Here is a 20051-nt window from a genome sequence, read left to right as displayed (position 1 = left end):
GTTATGATTACAAACACCTCTGCAGTTGCAGCTCTCCCCTCAATGGACTGTCAGTACAGCTGTAGTTCCTTCTCCCACACTCTCTGCTGAGAGATTAAAGCTAAAGATGTTTGTAATCACACTCTGCGGTAGATTTTAGGCAGAGATCAGGGATGACAGCAGGACTATCTGTCATTACATCTCACAGGAGAAAGCATGTTCCGTTAACATTCTAGAGACATGTTCCTTCTTTTCCTGCACGCTCCTAGATAAAATTCTCTGGTGATGCCCATTTGTGCTCTTCATAAATTATAACCTATATTTGTAAACTCATATCTCCACAATGGAGATGAGAAATTATAGGATAAAAGCTGTGTTGTGTTCAGCTCTGCAGCCGCTATTCCATGATGAGTCCAGATTAACATGGAGAAACTGGAAAAAGATTCTCTTTAAGGAGGAAGCAGATAATTTACCAAAACCACAGAGAAATTTCTACATTTCCCAAACTCTAATACAAATATGGGAAGTCCTGATAAATACATCAATTAATGGAGATAACGGGATAAGACATTTTTATACGTTTATTTCATACACAGGTTGATAGAGAATCTTGCATCTTACTTTAAAATGGTTTCTATGGGTCTAATGTGCAGAATTAGTCACTATTATCAGTGGATCCTAATATTGTGCAGTCATTCCTTTCTTTTTCCGAGCAGCTCCGTTTTATTATTCATTCCAGATTTAAACAAAATAATAAAACATTTAGGGAAAAACACACAACCTAAAAGTCCAGCACTGGAAGCCATCACTGCAAATATCTCCACAGCCACCATGTTCTTCCCTCTGGTGCTCAGATACGCCGGGATCATGGAAATCCAGACACTGAGGAACACCAGCATGCTGAAGGTGATGTACTTGGCCTCGTTGAAACTGTCCGGTAATGTCCTCACCATGAAAGCCAGAAAAAAGCTCATAGCTGCCAGGAGCCCCATATAACCCAACATGGAGTAGAACCAGATATCTGAGCCTTCATTACACTGAATGATGAGAATCCCAGGATAAGACTCGGTGTCCAGATCTTGGAATGGGGGAGAAATAGACAACCACAAAACACAGATTACAACCTGAAGGGATGAACACAACAACACTATGGTATAGGGCAGTTTCACATTCAGCCATTTTCTCCAGGCGCTTCCAGGCTTGGTGGACTTAAAAGCAACACAAACCATGACAGTCTTGGCGAGAAGTGAAGAGACGGCTACTGAGAAGAAAAATCCAAAACTGGTTTCACGTAATCTACAAGTCACATCATTGGGACGACCAAGGAACAAAAACACAGAGAGAAAGCTGAGAAAGATGGAGACCAGGAGGAGGTAACTCAGGTTCCGGTTATTGGCTCTAACAATAGGAGTGTCCCGGTAGGAAATAAATATCCCAAATGTGAAGCCGGTCACAAGACATCCGAAGACCGAGATACCGGAAAATACAGAAGCCATTGTGTCATTCTGGTAAGAGATGAACTCCATCACTTTAGGCAGACACTGGTCTCTCTTCTCATTTGGCCACTCGTCATTTTGGCATTTCATGCAGCTCTCGCTATCTGTAGGAAAATTGCATAGTGTGTTACTTTTATTGTGGGAAGAATAACTATCCATTATCTATTATCTATTATCTATTTATCTGTTTTACAAAAAATGGAGCAGCACACTTTCCAACTAGGTGGGTGCACAGGCCTCCCGGCAAACAATCTGTATACTTGCCAAATATATAAAGACAAAAAATGGGAAGCAGCACTACAAAAATTACTGAAAGAGTAAAGTGGATGATGCCTGATAAAGGTTCTTGGGAACCGAAACGTCGCCACACCATGTGGACCCAATAAAGTCCACCTTATTATTTAAGTAATTTTTGGAGAGCTGCTTACCATATTTTGGCTTTATCTATTATTTATTATTATTATTATTATTATTAATAATTTATATAGCACCATTAGTTCCATGGTGCTGTACATGAGAAAGGGGTTACATACAGGGTTATAGATATCGATTACAGTAAGCAGGTTTACAATGACAGACTGGTGCAGAGGGGAGAGGACCCTGTCCTTGCGGACTTACATTCTATGGGAAAGTGGGGAAGAGACAGAAGGTCAGGGGCGAGGTGGCGGCTCGGGCGGTCGGTGACGTGGCGGTAGAATGGTTATTGCAGGCTGTAGGCTTTTCCTGAAGAGATGGGTTTTCAGGTTCCGTCTGAAGGAGCCGAGGGTGGTGGATAGTCGGACATGTTGAGGCATTGAATTCCAGAGGATGGGGGATATTCGGGAGAAATCTTGGAGGCGGTTGTGTGAGGAAAGAATAAGTGTGGACGAGAGTAGGAGGTCTTGGGAGAATCGGAGATTACGTGAGGGAAGATATTGGGAGATTAGTTCAGAGATATAGGGAGGGGACAGGTTGTGGATGGCTTTGTAGATCAGTGTTAGTAGTTTGAACTGGATGCGTTGGGGAATTGGGAGCCAGTGGAGGGATTTGCAGAGGGGAGAAGCAGGGGAGTAGCGAGGAGAGAGGTGGATTAGCCGGGCAGCAGAGTTGAGGACAGACTGGAGTGGTGCAAGAGAGTTAGCGGGGAGGCCACAGAGGAGGGTGTTGCAGTAGTCGAGGCGGGAGATGATGAGGGCATGCACAAGGGTTTTTGTAGATTGTGGGCAGAGGAAGGAACGGATTCTGGCAATATTTTTGAGTTGGAGGCGACAGGAGGTGGCAAGAGTTTGGACGTGCGGTTTGAAGGACAGGGCAGAGTCGAGAGTTACCCCGAGGCAGCGGATTTCAGGTGCGGGAGAGAGTGTGATGCCGTTTACCATAATAGATAGGTCAGGTAGGGGGGATACGCGAGATGGGGGAAAGATGATGAGTTCGGTTTTGTCTACATTGAGTTTTAGGAAGCGAGAGGTGAAGAAGGAGGATATGGCTGACAGACACTTCGGGATTCTGGACAGCAGAGAGGTGACATCTGGCCCAGAGAGGTAGATCTGAGTGTCGTCCGCATACAGGTGGTACTGGAAGCCGTGGGACTTTATGAGTTGTCCTAGGCCAAGAGTATAGATGGAAAAAAGTAGGGGCCCTAGGACAGAGCCCTGAGGGACTCCAACAGAGAGAGGGTGGGATGAAGAGGTGGTGTGGGAGTGGGAAATGCTAAATGTGCGGTCGGAAAGGTATGAGGCAATCCAGGACAGGGCGAGGTCTTTGATGCCAAGGGAAGAGAGAATCTGTAGCAGTAGGCAGTGATCGACTATGTTGAAAGCAGAGGACAGGTCAAGAAGGAGGAGGATGGAGAACTGTCTGTTAGTTTTGGCTGTGAGTAAGTCATTAGTAGTGTTGAGCGATACCTTCCGATATCGGAAAGTATCGGTATCGGTTGGGATCGGCCGATATTCAAAAAATATTGGATATCGCCGATACCGATACCCGATCCCAATGCAAGTCAATGGGACCAAAATATCGGAATTAAAATAAACCCTTTCTTTCCTTGTAGGTTCATTCTACATGAAGGAAAACAACTAAGAATAATGCAGGATGTATTTGGGGAGGTGGCGGAGACATTAAAGTCATAGAGGTTTAGCCCAATCAAATAGAATAGCATGATTTTTTTTTTTTTCTAAAGACGTTCGGAGTGACAAAGATATTGACTGTGTATATTTTTTTTTATTTTGTCCGATATTGATGTTTCACTATTCCACGCCCTTCCCCTTCTTTTTTTTCTTTTTTTTTTTTACTTTTCCCACACTTTCATCTTCATCATCATCAGCATCTTTGACATCAACTTCTTCTTCACCTTATTCATCTTCTTCTTCATCCTTTACCTTTTTTTTTTTTTTATTACATTCTTCATATTCATTTTATTCAACTATTATTATTCTTCCTATTCTACATATTCTTTTTATTCCACTGTTATTATTCTTCCTATTCTACTTCTTCATCATATTCTCATTTGTGACAGGCATTCCTGTAGTTGTTATCTATAAAAGTTGGAAGATTACACCTTCCGTTCTGCCAGTCACAAAAGTTACATTTGTCTGCGTTCAGTTTGGCCTGCAGCATCAGGCTTTATCCAGGGGCACCACGAGGAGGAACGGACTCACCCCCATACACTGCTTAGTCTTCTTCTGCATATAATTGAGATAATATCTTTTGCTCTGATATTAAGTGTTATGCTTAATGTTCTTCTGCTCTTTGTTCTGCAGCCTCTTGTTCTTCTGCTTCTCGGTCTTCCATGTCATCGTCTCCAGGGTCGTCGTCTCCAGTGTCGTCATCTCCGCCGTCGTCGTCGTCATCATCATCGGGGTGGTCTTCCGGGTCGTCGTCGTCGTCATCATCGGGGTGGTCTTCCGGGTCGTCGACTTTAGGGTCTTCAACTTGGAAATGTAGCAGAAGGTACAAGAAGGCTGAGAAAATGCCAAGAACCAGCTGATGGAACTGGAACTCGGATGGCTACCCGAAGGTTCAAGAGCCTATGGAACTACCGAGGACCAGCTGACGTTACTGGAACCCGGTTACTAAGCAGGAGGTACCCGTGCTAAAAAGCACTACCAAGGACCGCCTGACGTTGGCGGAACTCGGATACCCAGAAGGAGGCACCTAAGCCAAAGGCTCTGCCCGGAACCAGCTGACGTTACTGGAACCAGGATGGGGAGCAGAAGGTACAAGAGCAAAAGACACTGCCGAGAACCAGCTGACGGTACTGGAACCCGGATGGGTAGCCGAAGGTCCAAGAGCCAATGGAACTACCGAGGACCAGCTGACGTTACTGGAACCCGGTTACTAAGCAGGAGGTACCCGTGCCTGAAAGCACTACCAAGGACCACCTGACGTTGGTGGAACTTGGATACCCAGAAGGAGGCACCTAAGCCAAAGGCTCTGCCCAGAACCAGCTGACGGTACTGGAACCAGGATGGGGAGCAGAAGGTACAAGAGCAAAAGACACTGCCGAGAACCAGCTGACGGTGCTGGAACCAGGTGGTGGACCCGAAGGCCCACAGGAGAGGAGAGAACAGCTAGGCCGCGAGGCAGCCGCAGTTACCGAACCCCAACAGTCCTACAGGGGGAGCTGGGCCTACTGGCACTACAGAACCAGCCTTAACTACCAGTTCACGCAGCCCACATAGGAAGCTACTAAACTGGAGGCACCCTGGAGTTGGCTAACCCGACCGCACCACGACGGGGCAAGCATAGGCGTCTCAGTGAGCTTGACACAACCCGGAAACAGCTGACGGTGCTGAAACCAGGCTTGGCACGAGGGAGTACCCGTGACAAAAACACTGCCGAGAACCAGCTGGCGGTGCTGGAACCCAGATGCGTTGCCCCAGTGTGCAAGAGCCAATGGCAGGACCGAGGACCAGCTGACGGTGCTGGAACCCGGTTACTAAGCTGTAGGTGCCCGCGCTTAAAAGCACTACCAAGGACCACCTGGCGTTGGCGGAACTCGGATACCCAGGAGGAGGCACCTAAGCCAAAGGCTCGTCCCGGAACCAGCTGACGGTGCTGGAACCAGGTGGTGGACCCGAAGGCCCACAGGAGAGGAGAGAACAGCTAGGCCGCGAGGCAGCCGCAGTTACCGAACCCCAACAGTCCTACAGGGGGAGCTGGGCCTACTGGCACTACAGAACCAGCCTTGACTACCAGTTCACGCAGCCCACATAGGAAGCTCCTAAACTGGAGGCACCCTGAAGTTGGCTAACCCGACCGCACCACGACGGGGCAAGCATAGGCATCTCAGTGAGCTTGACACAACCCGGAAACAGCTGACGGTGCTGAAACCAGGCTTGGCACGAGGGAGTACCTGTGACAAAAACACTGCCGAGAACCAGCTGGCGTTGCTGGAACCCAGATGCGTTGCCTGTTGTGATAGGCAATTCAGTAACACAATGTACATAGCGATCAGAGCACATACAGTGATCTGACAATAACCCCAAATAATAGAACGAGCACTGAGACGTGGGAACTCTGCAGACCGCAATTCCTGATCCTCTCCAAAAACAACTAGAGGCAGCTGTGGATTGCGCCTAACTCTGCCTATGCAACTCGGCACAGCCTGAGAAACTAACCAGCCTGAAGATAGAAAAATAAGCCTACCTTGCCTCAGAGAAATACCCCAAAGGAAAAGGCAGCCCCCCACATATAATGACTGTGAGTAAGATGAAAAGACAAACGTAGGGATGAAATAGATTCAGCAAAGTGAGGCCCGATATTCTAGACAGAACGAGGATAGGAAAGATAACTTTGCGGTCTACACAGAACCCTAAAGAAAACCACGCAAAGGGGGCAAAAAGACCCTCCGTACCGAACTAACGGCACGGAGGTACACCCCTTGCGTCCCAGAGCTTCCAGCAACACAAATAGACAAGCTGGACAGAAAAAATAGCAACAAATAGCAAAGAAGCACTTAGCTATGCAGAGCAGCAGGCCACAGGAATGATCCAGAGATACACAAATCCAACACTGGAACATTGACAGGAAGCATGGATCAAAGCATTAGGTGGAGTTAAGTAGAGAAGCAGCTAACGAGCTCACCAGATCACCTGAGGGAGGAAACTCAGAAGCTGCAGTACCACTTTCCTCCACAAACGGAAGCTCCCAGAGAGAATCAGCCGAAGTACCACTTGTGACCACAGGAGTGAACTCTGCCACAGAATTCACAACAGATGCCCCAGTGTGCAAGAGCCAATGGCACGACCGAGGACCAGCTGACGGTGCTGGAACCCGGTTACTAAGCTGTAGGTGTCCGCGCTTAAAAGCACTACCAAGGACCGCCTGGCGTTGGCGGAACTTGGATACCCAGGAGGAGGCACCTAAACCAAAGGCTGGGTCCCGGAACCAGCTGACGGTGCTGGAACCAGGTGGTGGACCCGAAGGCCCACTGGAGAGGAGAGAACAGCTAGGCCGCGAGGCAGCCGCAGTTACCGAACCCCAACAGTCCTACAGGGGGAGCTGGGTCTACGGGCACTACAGAACCAGCCTTGAATACCAGTTCACGCAGCCCACATAGGAAGCTCCTAAACTGGAGGCACCCTGGAGTTGGCTAACCCGACCCCACCACGACGGGGCAAGCATAGGCGTCTCAGTGAGCTTGACACAACCCGGAAACAGCTGACGGTGCTGAAACCAGGCTTGGCACGAGGGAGTACCCGTGACAAAAACATTGCCGAGAACCAGCTGGCGGTGCTGGAACCCAGATGCGTTGCCCCAGTGTGCAAGAGCCAATGGCACGACCGAGGACCAGCTGACGGTGCTGGAACCCGGTTACTAAGCTGTAGGTGCCCGCGCTTAAAAGCACTACCAAGGACCGCCTGGCGTTGGCGGAACTCGGATACCCAGGAGGAGGCACCTAAGCCAAAGGCTCGTCCCGGAACCAGCTGACGGTGCTGGAACCAGGTGGTGGACCCGAAGGCCCACAGGAGAGGAGAGAACAGCTAGGCCGCGAGGCAGCCGCAGTTACCGAACCCCAACAGTCCTACAGGGGGAGCTGGGCCTACTGGCACTACAGAACCAGCCTTGACTACCAGTTCACGCAGCCCACATAGGAAGCTCCTAAACTGGAGGCACCCTGGAGTTGGCTAACCCGACCGCACCACGACGGGGCAAGCATAGGCGTCTCAGTGAGCTTGACACAACCCGGAAACAGCTTACGGTGCTGAAACCAGGCTTGGCACGAGGGAGTACCTGTGACAAAAACACTGCCGAGAACCAGCTGGCGGTGCTGGAACTGTTGTGAATTCTGTGGCTGAATTCACTCCTGTGGTCACAAGTGGTACTGCGGCTTTTGAGCTCCCTCCCTCAGGTGTTCTGGTGAGCTCGTTGGCTGCTTTGTTATTTAACTCCGCCTGATTCTGTCTTCCTTGCTCCTTGTCAATGTTCCAGTGTTGGATCTGAGCTTCTGGATCTTTCCTGTGGCCTGCTGCTCTGCTTAGATATGTGCTTCTTTGCTTTTGTTGCTACTTTTTCTGTCCAGCTTGTCAATTCGTTTTGCTGGAAGCTCTGAGACGTAAAGAGTGTACCGCCGTGCCGTTAGTTCGGCACGGTGGGTCTTTTTGCCCCCTTTGCGTGGTTTTTTGCTTTAGGGTTTTTTGTAGACTGCAAAGTTCTCTTTGCTATCCTCGCTCTATCTAGAATATCGGGCCTCACTTTGCTGAATCTATTTCATCCCTACGTTTGTCTTTTCATCTTGCTAACGGTCATTATATGTGGGGGGCTGCCTTTTCCTTTGGGGTATTTCTCTGAGGCAAGTCAGGCTTGTATTTCTATCTTCAGGCTAGTCAGCTCCTCAGGCTGTGCCGAGTTGCATAGGTATTGTCAGGCGCAATCCACAGCTGCCTTTAGTTGTGTTTAGGATAGGTTCAGGTATTGCGGTCTACAGAGATTCCACGTCTCAGAGCTAGTTCTATTGTTTTTGGGTTTTGTCAGATCACTGTATGTGCTCTGATTTCTGGCACACTGTGTCACTGGATTGCTTTCATAACAGTACAAGGAGCCAACCTAATGATTCTCAATAGAGGGAAAAAAGAAGTTCTGACATCATTTTTTTTTTCTCTCAGCTCTGTGTTCAGTTTTTTTTTTTTCCCCTAGACATTTGGGTGTTTCAGGACACAGGTGTGGACATGGATATTCAGAGTCTGTGCTCTTCAATGGATAATCTCGTTACAAATGTACAAAGGATTCAAGATACTATTGATCAGAAATCTATGTTAGAACCCAGAATTCCTATTCCTGATTTGTTTTTTGGTGATAGAACTAAGTTTCTTAATTTCAAAAATAATTGTAAGCTATTTCTGGCCTTGAAACCTCATTCTTCTGGTAATCCTATTCAACAGGTTTTGATTGTTATTTCTTTTTTGCGCGGCGACCCTCAGGACTGGGCATTTTCTCTTGCGCCAGGGGACCCTGCATTGAGTAATGTCAATGCGTTTTTCCTGGCGCTCGGATTACTTTACGATGAGCCTAATTCAGTGGATCAGGCTGAGAGAAATTTGCTGGCTTTGTGCCAGGGTCAGGATGATATAGAAGTATATTGTCAGAAATTTAGGAAGTGGTCAGTACTCACTCTGTGGAATTAATCTGCGCTGGCAGGTTTGTTCAGAAAGGGTCTCTCTGAGGCTCTTCAGGATGTCATGGTGGGTTTTCCTATGCCTGCTGGTTTGGATGAGTCCATGTCATTTGGCCATTCAGATCGGTCGACGCTTGCGCGAGCGTAAATCTGTGCACCATTTGGCGGTATTGTCTAGGATTAAACCTGAGCCTATGCAGTGCGATAGGTGTTATGAAGGCAATCCAGTGACACAGTGTGCCAGCAATCAGAGCACATACAGTGATCTGACAATAACCCAAAAACAACAGAACGAGCTCTGAGACGTGGAATCTCTGTAGACTGCAACCTGAACTTATCCTGTACACAACTAAAGGTGGCTGTGGATTGCGCCTGACACTACCTATGCAACTCGGCACAGCCTGAGGAGCTGACTAGCCTGAAGATAGAAAAACAAGCCTGACTTGCCTCAGAGAAATACCCCAAAGGTAAAGGCAGCCCCCCACATATAATGACTGTTAGCAAGATGAAAAGACAAACGTAGGGATGAAACAGATTCAGCAAAGTGAGGCCCGATATTCTAGATAGAGCGAGGATAGCAAAGAGAACTTTGCAGTCTACAAAACACCCTAAAGCAAAAAACCACGCAAAGGGGGCAAAAAGACCCACCGTGCCGAACTAACGGCACGGTGGTACACCCTTTGCGTCTCAGAGCTTCCAGCAAAACGAATTGACAAGCTGGACAGAAAAAGAAGCACAAAAAGCAAAGAAGCACTTATCTAAGCAGAGCAGCAGGCCACAGGAAAGATCCAGAAGCTCAGATCCAACACTGGAACATTGACAAGGAGCAAGGAAGACAGAATCAGGCGGAGCTAAATAACAAAGCAGCCAACGAGCTCACCAGAACACCTGAGGGAGGAAGCTCAGAAGCTGCAGTACCACTTGTGACCACAGCAGTGAATTCAGCCACAGAATTCACAACAGTACCCCCCCTTGAGGAGGGGTCACCGAACCCTCACCAGAGCCCCCAGGCCGACCAGGATGAGCCACATGAAAGGCACGAACAAGATCTGGAGCATGGACATCAGAGGCAAAAACCCAGGAATTATCTTCCTGAGCATAACCCTTCCATTTAACCAGATACTGGAGTTTCCGTCTAGAAACACGAGAATCCAAAATTTTCTCCACAATATACTCCAATTCCCCCTCCACCAAAACCGGGGCAGGAGGCTCAACAGAAGGAACCATAGGTGCCACGTATCTCCGCAACAACGACCTATGGAATACATTATGTATGGAAAAGGAGTCTGGGAGGGTCAGACGAAAAGACACAGGATTGAGAATCTCAGAAATCTTATACGGACCAATAAAACGAGGTTTAAATTTAGGAGAGGAAACCTTCATAGGAATATGACGAGAAGATAACCAAACCAGATCCCCAACACGAAGTCGGGGACCCACACGGCGTCTGCGATTAGCGAAAAGTTGAGCCTTCTCCTGGGACAAGGTCAAATTGTCCACTACCTGAGTCCAGATCTGCTGCAACCTGTCCACCACAGAATCCACACCAGGACAGTCCGAAGACTCAACCTGTCCTGAAGAGAAACGAGGATGGAACCCAGAATTGCAGAAAAATGGAGAGACCAAGGTAGCCGAGCTGGCCCGATTATTAAGGGCGAACTCAGCCAACGGCAAAAAGGACACCCAATCATCCTGGTCTGCAGAAACAAAACATCTCAGATATGTTTCCAAGGTCTGATTGGTTCGTTCGGTCTGGCCATTAGTCTGAGGATGGAAAGCCGAGGAAAAAGATAGGTCAATGCCCATCCTACCACAAAAGGCTCACCAAAACCTTGAAACAAACTGGGAACCTCTGTCAGAAACAATATTCTCAGGAATGCCATGCAAACGAACCACATGCTGGAAGAACAATGGCACCAAATCAGAGGAGGAAGGCAATTTAACCAAGGGCACCAGATGGACCATTTTAGAAAAGCGATCACAGACCACCCAAATGACTGACATCTTTTGAGAAACGGGAAGGTCAGAAATGAAATCCATCGAAATATGTGTCCAAGGCCTCTTTGGGACTGGCAAGGGCAAAAGCAACCCACTGGCACGAGAACAGCAGGGCTTAGCCCTAGCACAAATCCCACAGGACTGCACAAAAGTACGTACATCCCGTGACAGAGATGGCCACCAGAAGGATCTAGCCACTAACTCTCTGGTACCAAAGATTCCAGGATGACCAGCCAACACCGAACAATGAAGTTCAGAGATAACTTTACTAGTCCACCTATCAGGGACGAACAGTTTCTCCGCCGGACAACGATCAGGTTTATTCGCCTGAAATTTTTGCAACACTCGCCGCAAATCAGGTGAGATGGCAGACACAATGACTCCTTCCTTGAGGATACTCGCCGGCTCAGATGAACCCGGAGAATCGGGCACAAAACTCCTAGACAGAGCATCCGCCTTCACATTTTTAGAGCCCGGAAGGTACGAAATCACAAAATCGAAGCGGGTAAAAAATAACGACCAATGGGCCTGTCTAGGATTCAAGCGCTTGGCAGACTCGAGATAAGTAAGGTTCTTATGATCAGTCAATACCACCACGCGATGCTTAGCTCCTTCAAGCCAATGACGCCATTCCTCGAATGCCCATTTCATGGCCAGCAACTCTCGGTTGCCCACATCATAATTACGCTCAGCAGCCGAAAACTTCCTGGAAAAGAAAGCACATGGTTTCAACACTGAGCAACCAGAACCTCTCTTTGACAAAACCGCCCCTGCTCCAATCTCAGAAGCATCAACCTCGACCTGGAACGGAAGAGAAACATCTGGTTGACACAACACAGGGGCAGAACAAAAACGATGCTTCAACTCCTGAAAAGCTTCCACAGCAGCAGAAGACCAATTAACCAAATCAGCACCCTTCTTGGTCAAATCGGTCAATGGTTTGGCAATGCTAGAAAAATTACAGATGAAGCGATGATAAAAATTAGCAAAGCCCAGGAATTTTTGCAGACTTTTCAGAGATGTCGGCTGAGTCCAATCCTGGATGGCTTGGACCTTAACCGGATCCATCTCGATAGTAGAAGGGGAAAAGATGAACCCCAAAAATGAAACTTTCTGCACACCGAAGAGACACTTTGATCCCTTCACAAACAAAGAATTAGCACGCCGGACCTGGAAAACCATTCTGACCTGCTTCACATGAGACTCCCAATCATCCGAGAAGATCAAAATGTCATCCAAGTAAACAATCAGGAATTTATCCAGATACTCACGGAAGATGTCATGCATAAAAGACTGAAACACTGATGGAGCATTGGCAAGTCCGAACGGCATCACTAGATACTCAAAATGACCCTCGGGCGTATTAAATGCAGTTTTCCATTCATCTCCTTGCCTGATTCTCACCAGATTATACGCACCACGAAGATCTATCTTAGTGAACCAACTAGCCCCCTTAATCCGAGCAAACAAGTCAGATAACAATGGCAAGGGATACTGAAATTTAACAGTGATCTTATTAAGAAGGCGGTAATCAATACACGGTCTCAGCGAACCATCCTTCTTGGCTACAAAGAAGAACCCTGCTCCCAGTGGTGATGACGATGGGCGAATATGTCCCTTCTCCAGGGATTCCTTCACATAACTGCGCATAGCGGCGTGTTCAGGCACGGATAAATTAAATAATCGACCTTTAGGGAATTTACTACCAGGAATCAAATTGATAGCACAATCACAATCCCTATGCGGAGGTAGGGCATCGGACTTGGGCTCTTCAAATACATCCTGATAATCAGACAAGAACTCTGGGACCTCAGAAGGAGTGGATGACGAAATAGACAAAAATGGAACATCACCATGTACCCCCTGACAACCCCAGCTGGATACCGACATAGAGTTCCAATCCAATACAGGATTATGGGTTTGCAGCCATGGCAACCCCAACACGACCACATCATGGAGATTGTGTAGCACCAGAAAGCGAATAACTTCCTGATGTGCAGGAGCCATGCACATGGTCAGCTGGGTCCAGTACTGAGGTTTATTCTTGGCCAAAGGTGTAGCATCAAATTCCTCTCAACGGAATAGGACACCGCAAAGGCTCCAAGAAAAACCCACAACGTTTAGCATAATCCAAATCCATCAGATTCAGGGCAGCGCCTGAATCCACAAACGCCATGACAGAATACGATGACAAAGAGCATATCAAGGTAATGGACAGAAGGAATTTGGATTGTACAGTACCAATGACGGCACACGCTGAATGCAACACGTACACTATTTAGCCCATTATACTGTAAAACAGTATTGGAGGCGTGACTTGTCTTTTTAAAGAAAAGCAGCACAGGTGTCGAAAATAACACCTTGGTGCATGTGCGCAGCTTCCTGAGTGTTGTTATTTGCTGTACAGGAGTCTGTGCTCTTGTTATCCCTTGGCCATGCGCTGTGAGCGCTTCCTGTCTTCTGACCTCATTTCATGTTGGCCGTTGCGGTTAGCGGTGGACATGAATCCCAGACCCACAGTGTGTTTTGAAAAAATCACACTGCATGGCTGGGATTCGTGCCCTTGTGCAGTAAATATGTTTGCCGCTCACACATGTCCTTACACCTGCTTCAGACTGGGCGGCCTCATCTGATCCCTTATCGCATGCCGCGGCCATGAGGCCGCAGAGTCTGAAGAAGGCGGAAGGAGATGAGTTAAGACAGGCGAACATATGCACTGCTCGTGCCCATAAACCACACCCTCGCTGACAAAATAAATAAGACAACGAGGGGCATTTGTTTCTAGCAGGGCGGATGCACAGGCGCAGCCAGCTAACCATGATGTCTAAAGACGGGAAACGCTACCAAGGGGGGTGTTGCGTATATTTAGAAAGGAAAGTCACACCTCAGGGACAGTGGAATGGTCTCAATGAGACACATTTTGTACTTGTTTAATTAAACGTGGGCAAGGAGAAAAATTCAGCCACCTTGTACAAATGCAGCAGTACTGCTGTACAAGGTGGCTATTATACATAGAAACACCTGGGGGTGGGGGGCAGGCTCCCTTCAATTTCAGTTCATGTGCCTGCGTGGCGTTTGCAGGTCACGTTGCAAGCTACACAGCAGGGGAACAGCTGGCGGTGCTGAACCCCACTAACACATTGGCTGGTGTTTTTCTCTGTGCAGCTCGCATTTCCGGGCAAAAACTGGCGGTGTTAGAGCCCAGGGTCAGCAGGAGGAGTAGAGGAGCAAAGTGTAGGCCGAAGCCTGCACTGGTGGCAGCTTTTGTTCTGTTGTGCCAGCGTGGCTTGTGCTGGACACGATGCAAGCTACACAGCAGGGGAACAGCTGGCATTGCTGAACCCCACTGACACATTGACTGGTGTTTTTCTCGGTGCAGCTCGCATGTCCGGGCAAAAACTGGCGGTGTTAGAGCTCAGGGTCAGCAGGAGGAGGAGAGGAGCAAAGTGTAGGCCGAAGCCTGCACTGGTGGCAGCTTTTGGTCTGTTGTGCCAGCGTGGCTTGTGCTGGACACGATGCAGGCTACACAGCAGGGGAACAGCTGGCGGTGCTGAACCCCACTGACACATTGACTGTTTGTTTTCTCTGTGCAGCTCGCATGTCCGGGCAAAAACTGGCGTTGTTAGAGCCCAGGGTCAGCAGGAGGAGGAGAGGAGCAGAGTGTAGGCCGAAGCCTAGTTGAACCAATTTCAAAGGTTACCTTTAACCCCCCCTCAGGTGTTGCAAGGTACAAGAGCCACACCTTATGCAGCATTAATGCTGCACAAGTAAAAGGTTGCTCTATTTAGTTTGCTCTTTGCACACGCTGAATAAAACACGTACACTATTTAGCCCATTATACTCTCAAACAGTAGTGGAGGCTTGACTTGTCTTTTTAAGGAGACGCAGCACAGGTGTCAAAATTTACACCTAGGTGCTGTGCGCAGCTTCCTGAGCGTTGTTAGTTGCTGTACAGGAGTCTGCGCTCTTGTTATCCCTTGGTCATGTGCTGTGAGCGATGCCTGTCTTTTCACCTCATTTCATGTTGGCCGGTGCGGTTAACGATGGCCATGAAACCCAGACCCGCAGTGTCTTTTAATAAAGTCACACTGCAGAGCTGGGATTTGTGATCTTGCGCAGTAAATTTTGTCGCCTGTCCCTCATGTCCTTACACCTGCATCAGACTGGGTGGCCTCATCTGATCCCTTCTCGCATGCCGCGGCCACGAGGCCGCACATTCTGAAGAAGGCGGAAGGAGATGAGTAAAGACAGGCGAAGATATCCACTGCTCGTGCCCATCAATCACACCCTCGCAGTCAAAATAAGTAAGACAACGAGGAACGTGGTTTCAGGCAGGGCAGACGCACAGCCGCAGCCAGCCAACCAAAGATGTCAGAAGACGGGCAGCGCTAACAAGGGGGGTGCTGCGTGTCATTAAAAAGGAAAGTCACACCTCAGGGACATTGTAATGGTCTGTAATGAGACACATTTTGTACGTGTTTAATTAAACGTGGGAAAGTAGACAAAGTCAGCCACCTTGTACAAATGCAGCAGTACTGCTGTACAAGGTGGCTGTTATAGATAGAAACACCTTGGGGTGGGTGGCAGGGTCCCTTTAATTTCAGTTCATGTGCCTGCGTGGCGTTTGCAGGTCACGTTGCCGGCTACACAGCAGGGGAACAGCTGGCGTTGCTGAACCCCACTAACACATTGGCTGGTGTTTTTCTCTGTGCAGCTAGCACTTCCGGGCAAAAACTAGCGGTGTTAGAGCCCAGGGTCAGCAGGAGGAGGAGGAGAGGAGCAGAGTGTAGGCCGAGGCCTGCACTGGTGGCAGCTTTTGGTCAGTTGTGCCAGCGTGGCTTGTGCTGGACACGATGCCGGCTACACAGCAGGGGAACAGCTGGCGGTGCTGAACCCCACTAACACATTGGCTGTTGTTTTTCTCTGTGCAGCTAGCATTTCCGGGCAAAAACTAGCGGTGTTAGAGCCCAGGGTCAGCAGGAGGAGGAGAGGAGCAGAGTGTAGGCCGAAGCCTAGTTGAACCAATTTCAAAGGTAACCTTTAACCCCCCTCAGGTGTTGCAAGGTACAAGAGCCACACCTCGTGCAGCATTAATGCTGCACAAGTAAAAGGCTGCTCTCTTAATTTTGCTCCTTGCACACGCTGAATAAAACATGTACACTATTTAGCCCATTGTACTGTAAAACAGTAGTGGAGGCGTGACTTGTCTTTTTAAAGAAAAGCAGCACAGGTGTCGAAAATAACACCTTGGTGCATGGGCGCAGCTTCCTGAGCGTTGTTATTTGCTGTACAGGAGTCTGCGCTCTTGTTATCCCTTGGCCATGCGCTGTGAGCGCTGCCTGTCTTCTGACCTCATTTCATGTTGGCCGTTGCGGTTAGCGGTGGACATGAATCCCAGACCCACAGTGTGTTTTGAGAAATCACACTGCGTGGCTGGGATTCGTGCCCTTGTGCAGTTAATATGTTTGCCGCTCACACATGTCCTTACACCTGCTTCAGACTGGGCGGCCTCATCTGATCCCTTATCGCATGCCGCGGCCATGAGGCCGCACAGTCTGTAGAAGGCGGAAGGAGATGAGTTAAGACAGGCGAACATATGCACTGCACATGCCCATCAATAACACCCTCGCAGCCAAAATATATGAGACAACGAGGGGTGTTGTGTTGGGCAGGGCGGACGCACAGGCAGAGGCAGCCAACCAATGATGTCAGAAGACGGGCAGCGCTAACAATGGGGGTGCTGCGTGTCATTAAAAAGGAAAGTCACACCTCAGGGACATTGTAATGGTCTCTAATGAGACACATTTTGTACGTGTTTAATTAAACGTGGGCAAGGAAAAAAAGTCAGCCACCTTGTACAAATGCAGCAGTACTGCTGTACAAGGTGGCTGTTATAGATAGAAACACCTGGGGGTGGGGGGCAGGCTCCCTTCAATTTCAGTTCATGTGCCTGCGTGGCGTTTGCAGGTCACGTTGCCGGCTACACAGCAGGGGAACAGCTGGCGTTGCTGAACCCCACTAACACATTGGCTGGTGTTTTTCTCTGCGCAGCTAGCATTTCCGGGCAAAAACTAGCGGTGTTAGAGCCCAGGGTCAGCAGGAGGAGGAGAGGAGCAGAGTGTAGGCCGAGGCCTGCACTGGTGGCAGCTTTTGGTCAGTTGTGCCAGCGTGGCTTGTGCTGGACACGATGCCGGCTACACAGCAGGGGAACAGCTGGCGGTGCTGAACCCCACTAACACATTGGCTGGTGTTTTTCTCTGCGCAGCTAGCACTTCCGGGCAAAAACTAGCGGTGTTAGAGCCCAGGGTCAGCAGGAGGAGGAGGAGAGGAGCAGAGTGTAGGCCGAAGCCTAGTTGAACCAATTTCAAAGGTTACCTTTAACCCCCCCTCAGGTGTTGCAAGGTCCAAGAGCCACACCTTGAGCAGCATTAATGCTGCCCAAGTAAAAGGTTGCTCTATTTAGTTTGCTCCTTGCACACGCTGAATAAAACACGTACACTATTTAGCCCATTATACTGTCAAACAGTAGTGGAGGCGTGACTTGTATTTTTAAGAAGCTGCAGCACAGGTGTCGAAAATAACACCTTGGTGCATGGGCGCAGCTTCCTGAGCGTTGTTATTTGCTGTACAGGAGTCTGCGCTCTTGTTATCCCTTGGCCATGCGCTGTGAGCGCTGCCTGTCTTCTGACCTCATTTCATGTTGGCCGTTGCGGTTAGCGATGAACATGAATCCCAGACCCACAGTGTGTTTTGCAAAAAATCACACTGCGTGGCTGGGATTCATGGCCTTGTGCAGTAAATATGTTTGCCGCTCACACATGTCCTTACACCTGCTTCACACTGGGCGGCCTCATCGGATCCCTTATCGCATGCCGCGGCCATGAGGCCACCCAGTCTTAAGAAGCCGGAAGGAGATGAGTGAACACAGGCAAACATATGCACTGCACATGCCCATCAATCACACCCTCGCTGTCCAAAAAAATAAGACACCGAGGGGCGTTTTTTCGCGCAGGGCAGACGCACAGGCGCAGCCAGCTAACCAATGATGTTAAAAGACGGGCAGCGCTAACAAGGGTGGTGCTGCGTATCATTAGAAAGGAAAGTCACACCTCATTGACAGTGGAATGGTCTCAATGAGACACATTTTGTACGTGTTTAATTAAACGTGGGCAAGGAGAAAAAGTCAGCCACCTTGTGCAAATGCAGCAGTACTGCTGTACAAGGTGGCTATTATACATAGAAACACCTGGGGGTGGGGGGCAGGCTCCCTTCAATTTCAGTTCATGTGCCTGCGTAGCGTTTGCAGGTCACGTTACAAGCTACACAGCAGGGGAACAGCTGGCGGTGCTGAACCCCACTAACACATTGGCTGGTGTTTTCTCTGTGCAGCTCGCATTTCCGGGCAAAAACTAGCGGTGTTAGAGCCCAGGGTCAGCAGGAGGAGGAGAGGAGCAGAGTGTAGGCCGAAGCCTGCACTGGTGGCAGCTTTTGGTCTGTTGTGCCAGCGTGGCTTGTGCTGGACACGATGCCGGCTACACAGCAGGGGAACAGCTGGCGGTGCTGAACCCCACTGACACAATGGTGGGTGTTTTTCTCTGTGCAGCCAGCACTTCCGGGCCCCAACTGGCGTAGTTAGAGCCCAGGGTCTGCAGGAGGAGCAGAGTGTAGGCCGAAGCCTACGTGAACCAATTTCAAAGGTAACCTTTTACCCACCCTCAGGTGTTACAATGTTGAAGAGCCACACCTTGTGCAGCAGTAAAGCTCCACAAGTTAAAGGTTGCTCTTTAAGTTTTGCTCATTGCACACGCAGAATGAAAGACTTACACAATTTAGCCCATTGAACAGTAGTTCAGTTCTGTGTGGGAGGCGTGACTTGTCTTTTTAAGGAGATGCAGCACAGGTGTCAAAATTTACACCTAGGTGCTGGGCGCAGCCTCCTGAGCAATGTTATTTGCTGTACAGGAATCTGCGCTATTGTGATCCCTTGGCCATGCGCTGTGAGCGCTGCCTGTCTTCTCACCTCATTTCATGTTGGCCGGTGCGGTTAGCAATGGCCATGAATCACAGACCCGCAGTGTGTTTTCAAAAAATCACACTGCGTGGCTGGGATTCGTGGCCTTGTGCAGTAAATATGTTTGCCGCTCACACATGTCCTTACACCTGCTTCAGACTGGGCGGCCTCAGCTGATCCTTTATCGCCTACCACGGCCAGGAGGCCGCACAGTCTGAAGAAGGCGGAAGGAGATGAGTTAAGACAGGCGAACATATGCACTGCACATGCCCATCAATCACACCCTCGCAGCCAAAATATATGAGACGAGGGGGTTTGTGTCGGGCAGGGCGGACGCTGTTGTGAGTTCTGTTTTTGGGCTCCCTCTGGTGGTTACTGGTGGTACTGGGTAACTTGTGTTCTCTGCGGTCTCTGGTGTCCACCTGTTCCATCAGGATATGGGAGTTTCCTATTTAACCTGGCTTTCTTGTCATTTCCTCGCCGGCTATCATTGTAATCAGTGTGTCTTTTTCCTCTGCTACCCGCTCCTGTTATCTTCAGGACAAGCTAAGTTTTGATTTTCTTGTTCCACGTTTTGCTTTCTTTTTTGTCTTGTCCAGCTTCCAGATATGTGACTCCTTGCTGCTGGTTGCTCTAGTGGGCTGAAATTACTCCTCATGTACCATGAGTTGGCACATGAGTTCAAGTAATTTCAGGATGGTTTTTTTGAAGGGTTTTTTGCTGACCGCGTAGTTCACTTTTGTATCCTCTGCTATCTAGCTTTAGCGGGCCTCATTTTGCTGAATCTGTTTTCATAACTACGTGTGTGCTTTCCTCTCATTTCACCGTTATTACATGTGGGGGGCTGCTATTTCTTTGGGGGTCTTTCTCTGGAGGCAAGAGAGGTCTGTGTTTCTTCTAATAGGGGAAGTTAGTTCTTCGGCTGGCGCGAGACGTCTAGGAAACATTGTAGGCACGTTCCCCGGCTATTTCT

At 48.9% G+C, this 20051-nt stretch overlaps 1 protein-coding gene across 1 annotated transcript in view; it reads right to left on the bottom strand.

Moving 5' to 3' along the window:
* Nucleotides 1-331: 331 nt before the first annotated feature.
* Nucleotides 332-20051, bottom strand: part of LOC138657212 (vomeronasal type-2 receptor 26-like) — a 123296-nt gene continuing 103576 nt past the window's right edge. Inside the window, exon 3 of the mRNA XM_069744858.1 lies at nucleotides 332-1579. Coding sequence (XP_069600959.1) covers nucleotides 672-1579 — 908 coding nt within the window. The 3' untranslated portion in view covers nucleotides 332-671. The remainder of the gene's footprint in view (nucleotides 1580-20051) is intronic.

This window comes from Ranitomeya imitator, chromosome 1, assembly GCF_032444005.1.
Source record: "Ranitomeya imitator isolate aRanImi1 chromosome 1, aRanImi1.pri, whole genome shotgun sequence".
NCBI classification, from domain to species: domain Eukaryota; kingdom Metazoa; phylum Chordata; class Amphibia; order Anura; family Dendrobatidae; genus Ranitomeya; species Ranitomeya imitator.
Note: the sequence above shows the minus strand (reverse complement) of the source record. Positions and strands in the feature narration are given on the sequence as shown.